Genomic DNA, 18,089 nt, shown 5'->3' with positions numbered 1-18,089 from the left:
AACCTCCCAAATCCTAGGATGGGTTTGGTTCCAAATAATAGCAATATGGATTAAAAGTTGTCCGATGACTTGTGCCCTATCCGAAACCAATGCGGTGGAAATTGTGTTTGAAATGAAATTTTGGTACCAACCCTAACTGTAAACTGCTTGACATGCAAATTAGCAATTTGCATTAACGAGATTGTAAATAAATCAAATTATGATCAATTCATAGAACATCCAAATTCAATTTATTAATAAAAAACTAATTCATTCCAACCCATCAATTCAACTGATGTTCTATCATTTAATCTAATTAAAATTCGTTAAGATTCAAATTTTCCAACTGATAAACAATGATAATTGAGTTGAACATTATAATAAAGAACCATTAAGATCGATCCATATTTGATTACATTCCTCTAAAAACTTAATGTACAATCTATCATTTGCGGCACCCAGAAATCACAACACATTCCACGAGCTTTCCTATCCTTTCTATGTAACTCTATTAGTCTCTATCTTGATGAGGCCAAAATCCCCTACATCGAATATCATAAGCGGAAAAATGTAACCCTGAGATTTTGAACTCGTGGGCAATCATCTAGGCCATCATTGTTAGTTACCCTTACTACTAGGCCAAAACCACTGAAGGTGAAATATTCACAATTGCATTTTCGGAATTTGAAGAATGGAATAAAATTTTGAATGAAAGTGATAAAATTAAGTAATAAATTTGATTTCATTTCCTCAGATTTCATTCCATTCCTTTATATGAAAGCCGTAGTTAATTCAAAAAGAATGTGAAGGGAAAAAAATGGACCTATATAAAGGCCCTTTTGGGCCTTTTTCTCCTTTTTTTTTTTTTCAGTTGGGGTTGTGGAATTTGCTTCATTTTCAAAATACAGATCCCAACGCTGGCACGAGTGTATAAAAAAAAGTGTCCCAAATGCTCTGATGCTCCATCGGCACCAACAATAATTAACAGGAAACCTTGGCCTCTGCATAAACACAAGCGCAAGGCAGCATTACAACAATGCTTGTACCATTGCCAGCTGCTCCAAAATATCATTCGTGGTCTCCAGCAAGCAGATGCATGCTCAGAAACTCAGTCAACAACCTTCAACATCTTTCCAAGCATTTAAGTGGGAAATAAACTGAACAGCCGAAGATGAACTGCCACTCAAGAGTTGGCAAATTTCATTTCAATTATCACAAACTTTCAATTCCTCCAACAAATATAGAAACATATGTCAACTGCAAAATGGTTGTTGGTTTACAAAAGGAAGCTTAATAGGAGTAGCATTGCCATAGAATTCTTCTAAGTTGTACAAAGCTCGATGTTCAGGAAGAAAGATGTGGATGACTACATCACCTGGAACAAAGCCAAGAATCAAAAAATGGTTACCTGGACCAACAATGTTTTCCAACAATGTTTTCCTACAAGGATTCTCTCATGGTGGGAGTTGAGGGATTTCTCCCTAGACAAACATTGGTCAAAATAAGTCAAATGAATCTGAATGGTTGCTGGAGCAACCTTAATAATAATAATAATAATAATAATAATAATAATAATAATAATAGAAGTTTGAATCATGCAAAAATTTATCCACAACAAATACTGGTGTTATGTTATTGGTGTACCATCATGGCCATGTGAATAAGATATCATTAGATTCCCAACTATGATCAGATGTTCAGGATCGCTCATCATCTAAGACCCATTTTCACAATCAAACAATAGATGGATGCCAAAACTATGTCCAATCCCAATACATTCATCTACAAGCTTTTCTCTTCAACCCAGGATAAGTACCTGAATGCCACTGAACCATGCATGTTGGGTCAATGTGACCATAGCATTTATAATTGGCTAAAAAATACACCCAATTAGCCATTATTGTTTAGCTTGTGTCCAAATTAAAATTGAGCTGGGGCACCTGGGCATGTCATACCTGAGCCAGATGCTGTCCAAGTAGCACAAGGCTCAAGAGCATGTGCGACGCCCAAGTGTCCCAACCCATTTATGTTGCTTTATACACAAGCCAAACAATAATGGCTACATTAAGCCATCTAATAGTTCAGTGAACACATTGACCTAACATGCATAGTTTAATGGCCTATAGATACTAAACCCTTTCAACTTTTTCATTTAACACATTGTGATCACATTTTTTGTGGGAGTCAAAGAGGAAAAAGATAACATGGAAATCAATTTTCCAAAGCATTTGCTCTCGATCTCAAGTACTATTAGAAATCAAAATTTTATTATGATAAAACATGTATACAGAAGGGTAATTTCTATGCTAATGACTCAATTAGTTCCTGAATGGACATCATAAAAAACAACAATAAAGCTAGAAATCATAGGGTGAAGACCATAAGATTTTGAAACATCAAATCCCTAACTCCACCTAAAGAACAAAAACTCACTTTAGAGAAATGCATAGTAATTTGACATTCATTGAGATGCCCTTTCACTGCTACTAATTGAGCTACAGCTCGCATCTAATTGAGCTACAGCTCGCATCTAATTGAGCAATAGCTCACATCTAATTGAGCAACAGCTCACATCTAATTGAGCAAATCTAAATATCTACTCAGTGGAAACGGTTTCACATGCCAATTTTCACTTGTTCTACTAACGTGGAAACTATTATCTGCCACATCCAGTAGTCATACAAATTAATTAGCAGATAACATGATGTTCACATGTCATATTTCATTATCTTATAAAAATGTCTAATAAAAATCTATTTGTGCTCATTTTTACATGTGTCTGGCAGTAAAGTGGTTGATGTGACATTAAAACTGCTACTTAACAAAGTAATTCCATGCCCAAAACAAAGTGAAATAAAATAGGCATGCGCAGAATTGTGCCTTTAGGCAGAAAAATAACCAAGAACAAAATACAGCTGATATAGAACTTCTGCACATGCATTCGGTGGAAGCAATAGTAAAATTAAATATTCAAACAATAATTATTTAGTAACAATATTTGTTATCGTTGTACAAATACTCAAATGATATTAATGTGTGCAAGTTGAGCATCATGCTAATAAGTGCTCAAATGGCTCTTTATAACACTTCAACTTTATTAAATACTCTTCATTCGAAGTAGATAAAATGACCACATTGTAGGTCAACAATTGCATTAAATACAAAAACATTTTCTAAAAATAGTACACTGACAAGTCACCTCAGGGTGCTCATTAGAAAAATCCTTCTGTAAATGTACAATTATGTAAGCTGTCCACATACATCTACATCTGATCCATGCATATACGCTAGTAAAGCTATGGTAGATGCATCTCAACACATGCGCACACAGTGCATGAGCATGTCTATTTTAGTTGCTTATGTGTGTGCCATTTGCTGTATGCATGCATATATTTACATGTAGTTATCTACACATGTACAGCTAGACAAATGTTTAAATCTATAAAGATGAGAATGTATTTATAACTATGTTTCTATACCATATGCATAAGTAAAAGTGCAAATCGTTTTCTTGGGAAAACACTCTTAAATAGATAACTTCATATCACAAGTCTTCAAATGCAGCTCAAACTTCGTTTATTCCATAACCATGAGATAATAAAGGAAGTCAATCCTCAACAAACTCTTATTATCCTAGGTAATTTAATTCTTTGTAAAAAAAGGACTCTCATGCCACAAAATTTTCATGGAACAAACTCTTATTATCCTATGGTAATTTTTAGTTATTCATTACAAAAAGGACTCACGCAATAAAATTTTGAGGCTAGGGTTTTGACGAGTTGACTTGTGGTGCCTATCAGTCTCTCCATCGCATCTTAAGGCATGAGAGCTAGCATAAAGCCACCATTACCGCTCTGAAACAGTGCTAAAACAAGTACAATTTGAGAATTAAGTTGCCGTAGTTCCCAGAATTTTTTATTTGCTGAACTGAAATTCACAGCAGTCATCTCTATATTATTTTATGGATTTATTAGTCTTTGAATCAAGAAAGCTTGCTAAAACACTATTCTGAAACCTTAGTCGTTATTTGAGTTTCTCTAATATCCTATTTGCATCAAATAAGCAAAGAGGAGGGGGACTGTAGTATTAGTTACTGTCAAAAATTATGAAAACAAACACTAGAAGTGAAAACTAAAATCCAAAAATAAAAAACTGAAAGCCGAGAATTAGCAATGCTTAATATTTATAGAACTTTTGAGCAAAGGCTCATTTTTGTGCTTGGGTCATATAACAATTAAAAATATGATTTAAATAATATAAGTACAAAAAAAATACAAATTAAAAAATATTATAATAAAAATAAAAACTATTATAATTATTTTACTTAAAACTCAGTTTTTTAAGGCTACAAGAACAACTCTAATGTATCTGAAAATTGAAAATAGTAAAACTATAACTGATTTTATTTTTCAAATCTTTAGAAATTTTATGGATATTTTCATTTTAGTTATATTTTAAATTCATGTTAAAAAAAAGAAAAAAAAAAAAGTTGGGTGAAGTTAATAAAGTGAATGATTTAAGTCAGAGAAGTTAATTTTGCATCTTAAAGTACTTTACTAACTAGTTGAAACAATTGAAAACCATGAGACTTAGTTTTTAGTTTTCTTGAAAACAACTGAAAATGGACAACAAAATTAGAAAATTGACAATGTAAACGAATGCATTGTCATTCACCGTACATAAATGAAAACAGAAAATGGAAGGCAGAAAAGATACCAAGCAGACCCCAAGTTTTTTTAATAAGATAGCCAATGGTAGGTAGAGGAAGAATGTGATTGAAGAGTTGGAAGCTGGTGGAGGGGTGGTTGATGGTAGGTAGAGGAAGAATGTGATTGAAGAGTTGGAAACTGGTGGAGGGGTGGTTGTTTGTGATCATTGTGGAGGAGTTTCTTTTTATGGGAAGCAGCATTAAGAGGAGGTTTTCAAATTGGCCTATGATTGAAGAATTGGATTGGTCCCCTATCTCCGGTGTTCAGCTAGGGTGGTTGGAGAGGCCTTTTGGAGAGGAGGAAGCTAAGAGGCCAGTGTTTGGCATAAAACCATGGATAGAGAGAGCCACTAGGCCTGCATGGGTTTGATTTTGCTGTCTTTCCGCACTCCTGGGATGCATGAAGCAGGACCAATTGGCAACAGAGAATTTGAAAGAAAATGATAGAAATTAAGAGAACCAAAATAAGGTAACATAAAATAAACAGGAAAAATAAAAAGGGAAAATCAAAGCAAGATTGAAGTTGTGGCTTAAATCGTAATATTCAGATCTGTCCCTTACAGTTACACATCAAGCATTGATATATGTTTTCTCCTAATGCTAAATAAGGAAACATAATTTAAGAAATATTAATAAATTCCTAAATTCTGAAAATTACATAAATAAAAAAAAATCCTCAATTATGCTGACAAATATGATAAACATGAACATATCCAAAGTCCAAATGCCTTGCTCAAACATGATACTCCCAATCATTTTTCCCAAATTAAAGTAACATAATTGCAAATCTGTAAATGCTGAAAATTACATAATCAAATTAAATTATCCTAAATTATGCCTGCACATATGGTAAACACAAAGATCTCCAAATGCCTTAATCTTGCTCATATGCGACCTCTTGACGTTCCCATCAATGTGGTTAGTACGAACATAATGGAAGTGTTTTCAAGAATTCTATGCTTGTGGAGCAATTCCTAAGGATGTATATTCCACTTGCATTACTCTGGTTCTTAAGAAGGATCATTCAATTAGTGTTAATGACTTCATCTTGTTAGTTTGGTAATGAATGTATTAGATTATTGCGGTAGTCCTTGATAATGGGCTTAGAGAAGTGGTCGGGGATAATGTATCTTATTCCCAGTTTGCTCTTGGAGGGAGACAAATTTTTAGATCCAGAACTTGTGGCTAATGAGGTTGTTGAGGAAGCTGAGTGAGAAGAAGGACTTTTCAAATTAGATTTTGAAATGCTTATGATATGCGGAGTAGGGGCTTCTCAGAGTTTAGTTAGGAAGGGTTTTGGTGCAAAATAGAGAGGTAGATTAGGGGTCGTCTTTCTACTACTTTTTTTTATGAATATTAATGGAGAACAAAAGAATTGGTTTCCACTTCTTCGGGTTATTGGCTCAGACAAGGGGATCCTTTATCGACTTCCTATTTTAGTCACAAATGCTTTCAGCAAGATGATTGAGAGGGAAAATTGGTACAGATTTTTGCTAAGGTTATGGCAGTGAACCAGGATGCAGTGGTTGTGTCACACTTGCAGTTAGCCAGTTTTTGGATGTTACTATACTAATTTGACTGATGGTAGGCCCTCCTCTTTTAATTTTCTTACTACTCTATAGGTTTTTGAGTTGGTCTCGGGGGTTAAGGTTAGTTTTTGGGCAAGTCTGGCTTAGTGGCTCTCAATTTGAGTCCGAAGATTACTTCCTGTCTTGCTAGGCTTGTGGGTTGCAAGGTGTTAGAATGGCTTTTGACTTATTTGGTAGTTCCTTTAGTTGCTAATCCTCGATCAACTAGATTTTGAGATCATAAGGTTGCTAAGGTTTCTAAAAGTATTGATAGGTGGAAGGGTGCACTGTTTTCCTTGGGAGGCTGGCTTACTTTGATCCAAGCTCACCTTTTGTCAATTCCACTTTATTTTCTTTCTTTAAGATGATGGTTTGTGCTGTTGATAAATTTAAGAGGGTAACGAGGGATTTTCTTTTGTCAGGAGTGGAGAAGAGGATATATCATCTTGAGAGCTAGGAAGTTTTTAAGAGGTCTAAGAGCTGGGGGGGCTTGGGTCTTGGTACCCTAGTATTCAAGGGCATTGCTCTGTTGAGTAAATGGTTATGGTGTTTCCCTTGGTGATCAAGTCTTTTTGGCAAAAAGTAATCAATAGAAAATTTTTCCTACAAGCAAAAAGGTGAGATGATAATACAAGAGTACAAGTGACTCATGAAAGCCCATGATACTAAATTTAAAGTGAGATATGATTGTCAGGTTCATTTTTTGTCAGGATATTTGTTTAGCAGAGCAATGCTTTTCAATTGTCATTCTATAATTGTTTCATCTCTCTATATATCATAATGCACCTATTTCTTCTTTTTTTGAGTGTGATTAATGACCATGTTTCTTGAGGATAATCCATAGAGAGCTTAATGATAGGGAAGCACTCTTTTCTTTTGTTGTTGGACTTTGGATGCTTCTGGTGTTTCCTCTTACAGTTCTTTTTATACTCATTTGTCTCATTTGCACTATATTCCTCTTGCTAATCATTTATGGAATGCTAAACTTTCATCTGGATGACCATTCTTAATAGAGTCAACACCAACAATTTGTTACACATAAAAGGCTATGTAAAACTTTGTCTCATGACGCATGTGATGTGTTCCACTCCCAGTGAGACTGAGGCGTGGAGTTTGTGAAACAACCTTTTCGATCTCTTCGTAGAGTGTTGGCTGTGCCCTACCCCTGTGGAGGTTGCTTATTAGCTGCTTTTAAACAGTTTGGAAGGCACAAGGATGAGGAGGCATTATGGTGGCGTACATCTTTGTCTATCTGTGGGGTCTCTAGCTGGAAAGAAATGCTCGAATTTTTCAAAATCATATTTTGCCTATTGATTTTCTTTAGATGTTGTCTACTTTATTCCAGGTACATGCATTAGGTTTCTTTGGGAATGTTGGTTTTTCTTGTCCAGCATAATTTCCAGCCATTGTTCCCTTGATGTAAAATTTTAAATTTTAAATTTTCAGAAAGGAAAAAAAAAGGTTAAAAAATTCAAACAACAGAAAAATAAAACATCACAAAATTTTATACCCAGAACTTCTAAAGCTTCTATACAAACTATTCTTGAGGAGAACCTGAGGCAGATGTGTGTCACTGCCAAATCTGTGGACAGTGAGGTTGGGCATGGGAAGGTATTCACTCCAGCAAGGAAAGAAGGAAAGCTCTTGCCTTCATCCCGCTTGCCACTTCTTAGTCAGTGTGGAAGCAAAAAAGAGAAGAGCTTTTGAAGGATCGGCTTTGTCCCTTCATGTTGTCAAGGATTGTTGGATAACTATGGTTTCTAATTCGCATAGTCGGCTGCTTGTGAAGGATATTCATGTAAGCTTGAATTCTTGACACTTTACAGTGAGGGGTTGTTCATTGTACTTATTTTGTTATACTTCCATTGTATTTGGGTGGCATCCCCATGATGCCCATTATTAACTTTCTTTGCTGATAAGAAAAACCTATTCTTGAGGAGAATCAAACAAATGAACACTTCACTGGATTTTTAAACTTTTTAGAATTCATAAACTTGGGCGCTGTTTGATATCGTTTTAATTTTTTGTTTCCTAGGTTTATTCTTGTGAGAAAAGATTGTGATAATGTGTTTGTTTACGTTGCTAGTTTTTTGTTCATACAAGAAATTTTTGAAATAACTGAAAATTAGATTTTACAATTTTCGATTGTTGTGGAAATCACAATCTTAAAAAGTCCATGAAGCTGTCAAAATGTTGTCAAACTTTCTGCTTTCCATCACCCTCAACATCGAAATTATAGTCAATTTCCATGGAAGTTTCAACAGATCGTCCAAATTTATCAAAATCTCAAAATTTTAGCAAAGCTTGTCGACATTCTAACTATGGAATAAAATTTTCATGGAATTCAAATGTGAGATTTAATGCCAAGTGAAATTTCTCTCTTAATATATCTTTTTTTTTTTTTGGTTGAAAACAAACATTATTACAAGGGCTTTTGAATTATATTAAAATTAAACTTAGATATTAGCAACAATATTTTGTTTAACAATTTATGTCAAAATCATCTTTGTTTCTATAATAAATAACACTTAACTGATTTAGGAATTTCATTTATGTAAATTGAATATACTCAATACAAATATTACATTACAACTACAACACCTCATACACAACATACTTGTCATTGATGTATTTAGCTTATAATATACAAGTTCTAGAACTCGCATTATCATGTCTACTAACCATTTTATAAAAGAATTTCATGCTTTACTACTAATTTCCATCATTTTTTGAAACCAAAATTGAAATGGCATCGAAATTGAAATTTCAAGACAATTGAAGCTTCAAAATTTTAGTTCAAGCTGATATTTAAGACCTTGTTGGCAACCTATTGCTACATGAATATTCAAAATTGACATTTCTGGATTAGAATTAAAATAAAATGAACATGTGAATTCACAATATAATTAAAATAAAATATGTATAAAATTTCTAAAATTTTGGAAAAAAATAAATTCATTCAAAAAAAGAAACATTTTTACCATTTGTCAATTGTCATGCACAATAGGATTGGAGCACTAAAATGTGAGTTATAATTAAGGGTATGTTTCATATCACTTCTATCTTCTATTTTCATTTCTATGAGTAAGGAAACGGATTATGACAACATGTTTGTTTTAAGCACTATTGGCCTTTAGCTGTTTTCTAAAAAATTGAAAATCAAATATTATAATTTTGATTTCAGTTGTTTTAAACCTACTGCTAGAATAGTTTAATATCTAGAATTTTTTTTTTTTTTTTGGATTAAAGCATTCATTTTATTCATGGTTTTTAATTAAAATAAAATGACAATATGAATTTAAATTATAATTAAAAAAAATATCGATACATTTTATATTTTTAAAAAGATAATAAATTATTTAAAAAACATTTTTATTAATTTTTAATTGTCAAGTATGATAAGATTGTTCTTATAGCACTAAAAAGTTTATTTTGAAATAAAATAATTAAGTAAAATAATTATAATAATTTCTATTTTTATTATAATATTTTTATAGGTATTATTTATTTTTAGTATAAATCATATCTTTTTAGTTGTTATTTGATTCAAGGTAAAAAATGAGCATTTGTTCAATCAAATCAAGTTTTAAATTTGTTTTAGTTTTAGAAATATTAACCAAACAAATTTTTGGTTTTTAGTTTATGGTTTTTAATTTTGGTTTTCATTTTCATAACTTTTAACAATGAGACAAAATGGACCCTGAATATAATAAATTAATTAATTTCTATTTTGGTTATAATATTTTAAAAATTGTATTTTTTTCATTTTTATTATTTCAATAATATTTTAAATTGTTATTTGATTTAGTGACAAAAACGAGCATGAGATCAATTAAGTTTTTTATTCATTTTAATATTGGAAATTTAAGTTGCTAAGTTTTAGTTTTATTTTTTTTGTTTCAGGTCCTTGATTTTAGTTCTAGTTTTGTTTCCCTAATTTTTTAGTGATTCCAAACAACCCATTGAATTTCTACAAAAAATTCAAAAAATGTGAAAAAAGTTGATGATTTTTTCTTCTTATTTTAATTCTAGATGCCTTGAAAAAAGGGTTTTGAGGTTTTTAAATCGTTGGGTTCCCAATTAGATTTTATTGCTGGTGGCTCGAACATGACTCCTTAATGAATTGTGAATTATAGGACGCAATTTGAGAACCATGTGGTTTATGGTCGGTTCTTCCATACTTCAATGATGAGTTGCTCCTAAACAAAACTAATAGTTTATGGAGGAATTTTGTGCTTATCTTTAGCACTTTGCTTTAGTAACACAATACACAACAAACTATTCAAAGAGAACTTCTCAAAAAAATCACATTTCAAAAAAATAAACTCTACTATTTCAAAGCTTCTTAGTACAAAAATTACAAATATAAACTCTGCACAAAATATAAATTTGAATTGTTTCCAGAGATGAATATTTAGATTCCTTAAAAGTGGAATCATGTTCCCTCAAAAAATGAAAGCTACGGATGGTTTTGCAAGAATAAAGTTACTTTACCTTCACAATATATATATAGCTCCAAATTTTAAAAGAATAACCAATTCTTATCAATTTAGTTTCCAAAATAATTGCCGCAATTATAAGAAAATAAGCACAAGAAATGAGATAGTTAAAAAAAACAAAAAAAACAAAACAAAACCAAGCCTTAGTCCCACTAAGTGGGGTCGGCTATATGAATCCTTTTCCGCCAAGTTATGCAACTATGGACCATTTCTTTTGATAGATTCAAGGATATTAAATCCTTACTCACTATCTCCTCCCAAGTTATTTTAGGTCTACCCCTACCCCTTCTACTGCCCCCCACAGTAACTAAGTCACTCTTCCTCATAGCTGCACTATAAGGCCTACGTTGCAAGTGTCCATACCATCTGAGTTGTCCCTTCCTTATCTTATCTTCTATAGGAGCTACATCTAACTTACCACGAATATGTTCATTCCTTAATTTATCTTTCAATGTTATACCACTCATCCATCTAAGCATCCTCATCTCGGCAACTTTTACTTTTTGGATATTATGTTTCTTCGTCGCCCAATATTCCAATCCATATAGCATAGCTAGTCTTATAGCTGTCCTATAAAACTTCCCTTTCAATTTTAAGGGTATTCTATGATCACATAGCACACTTGAAGCACTTCTCTATTTTACCCAACCTGCTTTAACTCTATGCATTACATCATTTTCAATTTCTCCTTCAGCTTGCATAATAGATTCAAGGTATCGAAATCTACAAGTGCTATTTATTTCTTCATCATCAAGTTTAACTTTTGTCTCCAATATTCCTCCTATCATTACTAAAATTACATTTCATATATTCTGTTTTATTTCTACTTATTCTAAAGCCTCTAAATTCCAAAGCTTCTCTTCATAATTCTAACTCAGCCTCTACTCCATCCCTAGTTTCGTCAATTAATACAATATCATCTGCAAACAACATACACCATGGAAACTCCTTTTGAATACTCTTAGTCAATTGGTCCATCACTAAAGCAAAAAGATAAGGACTCAAAGCAGATCCTTGATGTACACCACTGGTAATTGGAAATTCTCTAGTTTCTCCATCTATAGTCCTTACACTAGTCATTACTCCATCGTACATATCCTTAATGACATCGGTATACCTACAACATATACCCTTTTTTTCAAAAAACCCACCATAGAACTTCCCTAGGTATCCTATCATAACCTTTCTCAAGGTCAATAAATATCATATGCAAGTCCCTCTTCTTTTCCCTAAACTTTTCCATTAATCTTCTTAAAAGATAAATAGCTTCTATGGTAGATCTCCTAGGCATAAAACCAAATTGATTTTCTGAGATCTTCGTTTCTAACATTAATCTTTGTTCAACAACTCTTTCCCATAGTTTCATCGTATGACTCATAAATTTAATTCCATGATAGTTATTACAATTTTGAATATCTCCTTTATTTTTATATATAGGTATTAAAGTGTTTTTCCCCTATTCATCTGGCATTTTCTTAGTTTTTATAATTGTATTAAATAAATTAGTTAACCATATAATTCCGTTATCACCCAAGCATTTCCAAACTTCAATTGGGATGTTATCTGATCCCATAGCTTTCCCATTTTTCATCTTTTTTAGTGCAAACTTAACTCCATTAACTCTAATTTTGCGAATAAATCTTATATTTTTAGTCTTTTCCTCATTTGACAACTATAAGTTTAAGCCTTCTATTTGGTTCTCGTTAAACAACTTACTAAAGTAACTTCGCCATCTTTCTTTAATATCTTCGTCCTTAACCAAGACAATATCATCCTCACTTTTTATGCATTTTACATTTCCTAAGTCCTTGCTCTTCCTTTCTCTAGCTTTAGCAAGTTTAAATATATCTCTTTCCCCTTCTTTTGTACCTAATCTATCATACAAACTATTGAATGATCTATATTTAGCTTCACTAACGGCCATTTTTGCATCTTTTCTTGTCTCCTTATATTTTTCAAAGTTATCTCTATTTATCCTCATTCAAACAATTCAAGATCAAGGAAATTAATTTAGCAATTATGTAATATTCATTTTTTCATTTTGAATGCTAGGGTTCCCTCTAAGATTCAAATGTTCATTTGGACTATCTCACAATAGGCTTAGTACAAATGACTTGCTATGGTGCCAAAGACCCCATAAGGCTCTCACTCCTTATATGTGCTCCATGTGACATCAGTCAAATGAAACCAACACATACATTTTCTTTCATTCAGGTGGAAAAATATCTTTGGAGTGTTCTTTTTTCTTGTTTTGGTGAATCTTTGGCGGCTCCTCAGGATGTGAGAATTTCATGCAAGTGAGATTGGGATCTTGGTGAAAAACCAAAAAGGGAACAGCTTAATGGACCTGCCCGGTTTTTGCTACCTTGTAAACCTTTTTGACTGAGAGGGAATTGAGAACATTCAAGGATCACACAACCTCTCCTTTGTTGAGGACCTTTTGTACAAGTTGCGTTTCTGCCTCTTTTTGGATTCATTCATTAGGATTTTGAGGGTTATCACTACCCAACTTGCAAAAGGGATTCAAGGGCAGCTCTATTGTAATCAATTGTAACTTTTCTTCTTGTTTCTCAGCTGGGCATTGTACTTCATTTTAAGTTCATTATTTCGAAATTAGTTAAAATTTAAAGTAAAATAAAGTTCAAATTGTGAGAGCATCTTGACTGCAGTTTAGCAACAAGATGTCTCAAGCTCCAATGTATTTAGCCGTAAGATCTTTCTTGCCAGAATGAGACATCTCATCCCTTAGACATCAAGCATTAATTATTTAAATCAACACATGAAATTCAACACAAACACAACAAGAAGTTTTGCTATCATCAAATCATTCCTTACGGTCAACAGACACCCATTCTCTCATTGTGGATAGTGTGTTGAAGACAATCTAAAATGATTTGCTGATTAAAGGGCAGCCCGGTGCACAAAGCTCCCGCGTATGTGGGGTCCAGGGAAAGGACGCACCACAATGAGTCTATAGTACGCAACCTTACCTTGCATTTTTGCAAGAGGCTGTTTCCAAATCCACGCCTCAAACCCTGTGACCTCCAAGTCACACAACGACAACCTTACCGTTGCACCTAAGCTTCCCTTCACAGAAGGGTGCAACACGAGGACTTCCCAAGAGGTCACTCATCCTAGTACTACTCTAGCCCTAGCACGCTTAACTGCAGAGTTCTGATGGGATTCAGTGCATTAGTGCTGGTGTGATCGCACCCATAGAGTAAACTTCAGCTTAGGGTCACTCTTGCAGAACTTGTCCAACAACTTTTATATGTAGATCATTTTCGAGATTTAGAGCTTTCTTTATTGTCCCATTTAATTTCCATTCAAAGGATCTTCCTCATATCGCCAATATCCTTCGTTTCATCCTTACTCAATAGACATTTTAAGTAATTAACACCATTCCTATTATTTGCAACAATCAATATATCATCCACATAATAATTGAAAAAATGAATCGAACTCTAAAATAAATAAAAAACATATTGTGAAGGTAGATATATCTAATGCTCAACACCTACCTAGCAAAATAATGTTTGTACATAACTGCTCCAAACCACACAAATATTTCATCAACCTACAACATAGTTCTTGTTGAACTCCTTGAAACCTTCAAACTACTATATATAAATCTACTCCTCTAAGTCACCAAGAAGGAATAGCTTCTCCAAGTCAATATCAAACTAAGCTATATTAATGCTAGAATGTAGGTATGCTTTGGAGAGAACACGTGATCTCAGTTCATGCCGTTCCTCTAATAGTACCACTTAGCCATTAGTCTAGCCTTGAACCCTTCACCTTCCCTTTCTGGAACATCTTTTTTTTCCCCTACCCATTTACACCCCACTGCGCTCCTCCCTCTTATACTATCCACCTATTTTTCTCTAGATCTAAAATCAAAGTATGAAAGGAATTTGGATCTCTACTACTTGTTACCACGGCAAAAGAGATCATATCCTCAACCATATATTTGTGATGCTTGGCAATACAACTAGGTCTTCTTGTAGCTACATTGTGCTCATCTTATTACTATTGTAGGCGAATTTGGTTTTTGTTCATGCAGTCTACCAAACTCCGGGTGTACTCTAATCCTATTCTATCAACCTTAGTGCCTCATTCATCCTCTCTGTATGATGAGTCATCAAATGCATCATCTCTTCCAATCACCGCCATATAGTTGAACCCCTTAAACCCCTTTTTCATAGCCAATGAAAAACGCATCTCCTCATTTTTAAGCTTAGCTTGGATCAAGGCTCACAAGGTATGTGAGCATATGCTAGGCAGTTGATGTAGAGTAGTCTACCTCCTAACTTGTCCAAACTTCCTCAGCCACCTACCTCCAACCTCATATAAGGTGATTGATAGACAATGTAGCAAGTCATGCTAATTGTACCTGTCAAAAAACTCTAGGAAAATTCTGCATGTAATCCTATATTCCTAGCCTCTGAAGCAAGGTTCTATTCATTCTTTCAACCACCTTTTCTGTCATAGTGTCTTATGAAGTGTAAAACCCCTAATAACTGCTGTAGATATGTCCGTTACCTAACCTAAGACACTTCAACTTTCCTGACTTTCCTATTTATTTCTGCTTCCTGTTGCTTGATTTTTGGAGAACTCTTCTTTCTTTTCAAAGTATCCCTAAAGCATTATGGAGTGACCATAGATGAAGCTAACAAAGTACTAAGCATCATTCCTTGATGGTACTGTCACAGCACCCAAACATGTACCCCAACATAGTCTAGAATACATTTACACTTCTAGGAGGATGATTTGAGTTTCACCCCACATTGTGTACCTAGCACGCAGGCCTGCAAATGATGGCTCCAACCCTTCGAACAGTTTCCTAGGTGGAATTCCATCATTCCCCACTTATGTCTTAGATGTATATGCTAGAGCATAGTGTCTAAGTGTATTGATATTCAATGAAGCAACGATTGCACTAACCACAACTTTACAACCAAATAGTCAATATAGATTGTTATCAACATGTTTGCTCCCTACGACAACCTTATAACCTTTTAACAACCTCAAAATACCACTACATGGATTCCTGCCCACATAAAGTCTTCCCCAAGTAATTGAGAGAGCAGATTCCTTGACAAAAAAATTTATTAGAGAAGGAAACCAATAGAACCATGAAAGGAAGAAAAAGAAAACAAAAAGAATAACATATCCTCCATAAACACAAAAAAATAAATAAATAAATAAAAACAATACAGGAAAAAAAATACAACTAAACACAGAATAGCTCTGCTGGCTCAAAGCATTCCAATCCTGCTTTAAATCTATTGGGCCATAAAATGCTGAAACAAATCCTTTTCAAAACCCGCATCAACATAAGAAACAACACTCAACTCCAAAGCAAATTGAAAGTAGTGGTGCTCTAAAAAATTCTGGCATTCCTCTCCATCCAAACATAAACCAAAAAAGGCCATAAACAAGCATTGCCACAAAGCCTTTCTCTCCTTACCCTCTCCAAATCCCCCGAACAACATAACTTAAAAAGCCTCGAAAGAGAAAGGACAACCCCAACTCCCTCCAAGAATACCAAACAACTTACTCCAAAGTGACAGAACGACAATGTTAAGAAAAATTTGCGAACAATTCACCCCATCCTTAAAGCAAATGACATGCACATCAGACCATAAGGACTTGCTAAGTCTTCGTTTCAAAAGGAAGAAGTGATGGGAAAATAGAGTAGCTTTGAGATCATGAGTCAAATGAGAAAAGAAAGATTTGCATGAAAATTTCCCAAAATAATCAAAAGCTCAAACTGTTCTATCACTCCCCAATTGGGGCCAAAAACGATGAAGCATGTTGATTAAGGGGGCAAGCTTGTTGGTCTCCTCTCATTAAGGTTCCCTAGAAATGCAAAACCCATGAGTGCCACCCTCATGAGTGAAGAGGAAGGCAGAAATATGGGTGTTATGGAGCAAGATAAGTGAAAAAGAGGAGGAAGCATAAGAGGCAAAGGAGCCTTCCCCAATCCAGTGATCCTCCCAAAGGTATATTCTCTCCCCATTACCAAAACTATATCAGACAGTACGAAAAAAAGGGTGATAAATCTACTGTCAATTACCCTATGCTAATGAGAGTTTGGTTTTTAAGGAAAGTGCTATAACTGCTTTCCCATCAAGGAAATGTTTTTGGACACCAAACTGCCTAGGCCCAAACCACCCTCCCTTTTGAAGCTATTCACAACAACCCAACCTACAAGATGGTCTCCATCCAGCTCACATACTCTTGACCACAGGTAATCCCCATGGTTATTAAAACCGCGATTTGGATCATAGGATCATACGATTCTACTATCCAAATTCATCCAAAATGATCCAAGTTGCAACAAAAATCGGAATCAAGTAGAATCGTGGTAGAATCATAAAAGAATCGGTAGAATCATAGAATCAGAATCACAGAATCGTAAGTAGAATCATACAGAATTACAGATCCTACTCTATTACCTGGATTGGGATTTTTTTCCCCTTTTTGGGCTTCAATAGGCCCAATACATGTTTTTATTTGCCCAAAGGCCTCAAAAGGTTTATGTTTGGTCCAAAGTCTTCTAGAACTGGGGAAAAATGGCTCCCAGCATCCCATCGATGAACAGATTCAGTGGAATCTGCACCAGACTTCCCTGGAGTTCGACACCTCAGTCCTCTACTCATTGAAATTCAGCAACCCAACACCTGAATTTCTCGCCTGTTCGATAACCAGAGAGCCCCCCATCTGGTGACTGGTGTTTGATCAGCAGCAGCTAGCAGTCTTGCTGTTTGATCAACAGTTATTTAATGTTCAACAACCAGAATTCCTGGGGTTTGACAAATACTCAGTCCTCAGTCCTCAGTCCTCAGTTTTCTTCCTTCTTTGGTGTTAGACAAGACCACGTCAGTCCTCTTCAACACAGAGTTCTTGTTTGATCAGCAGCAGCTAAGAAAAGAACCAAGCCAGCAAGCCCAACAGAGCTGTAGAGGTATGCTTTGAAACATTTTTTTGCTTCTTGAAAAGACTCAATACTGAGCACTGTTTTTCTCCTCCTTCTTCCCCTTTTCTTGCTCTTCTTCTTTTTCTTCTTTCTAAAGTATAAAATTTTTATTGTATTTTTAACGTCTTATACTTACTAAGTTACTAACGAAGTTTTTAGTCTTAAGACTTGTCATAAAGTTCCACATATAATTTTTTAATATTTATTTTACATTGAAAGCAGAATCTCACGATTATCGATCTGATTCTACGATTCAATCCTGCAGATAACTCGAACGATCCCACTTAGAATCCCGATTCTAACAACCTTGGCAATCCCTCATTAATTTCTCTAAACTCCAAGCCGCTCTCACA

At 34.3% G+C, this 18,089-nt stretch overlaps 1 protein-coding gene and 1 non-coding gene across 4 annotated transcripts in view; both read right to left on the bottom strand.

Annotated features, from left to right (window-relative positions):
- Positions 1-1,151: 1,151 nt before the first annotated feature.
- The window catches only part of LOC131143791 (protein Iojap, chloroplastic), a 62,376-nt gene continuing 45,438 nt past the window's right edge, over positions 1,152-18,089 (bottom strand). The window contains exon 5 of one of the 3 annotated variants that reach the window (XM_058092129.1): positions 1,152-1,354. In XM_058092129.1, the coding sequence (XP_057948112.1) occupies positions 1,233-1,354 (122 nt within the window). In that variant the 3' untranslated portion in view covers positions 1,152-1,232. Of the gene's footprint in view, positions 1,355-2,919; positions 3,845-18,089 lie in introns of those variants that run through there. The other 2 variants (XM_058092130.1, XM_058092131.1) reach the window with 2 other exon arrangements.
- Positions 13,851-13,969, bottom strand: LOC131145241 (5S ribosomal RNA). The gene has a single exon (XR_009134029.1). It is a non-coding gene; the product is annotated as a 5S ribosomal RNA (ribosomal RNA).

This window comes from Malania oleifera, chromosome 12 (genome assembly GCF_029873635.1).
Source record: "Malania oleifera isolate guangnan ecotype guangnan chromosome 12, ASM2987363v1, whole genome shotgun sequence".
Classification (NCBI taxonomy): Eukaryota; Viridiplantae; Streptophyta; class Magnoliopsida; order Santalales; family Ximeniaceae; genus Malania; species Malania oleifera.
This window is presented reverse-complemented; position numbering and strand designations above follow the sequence as displayed.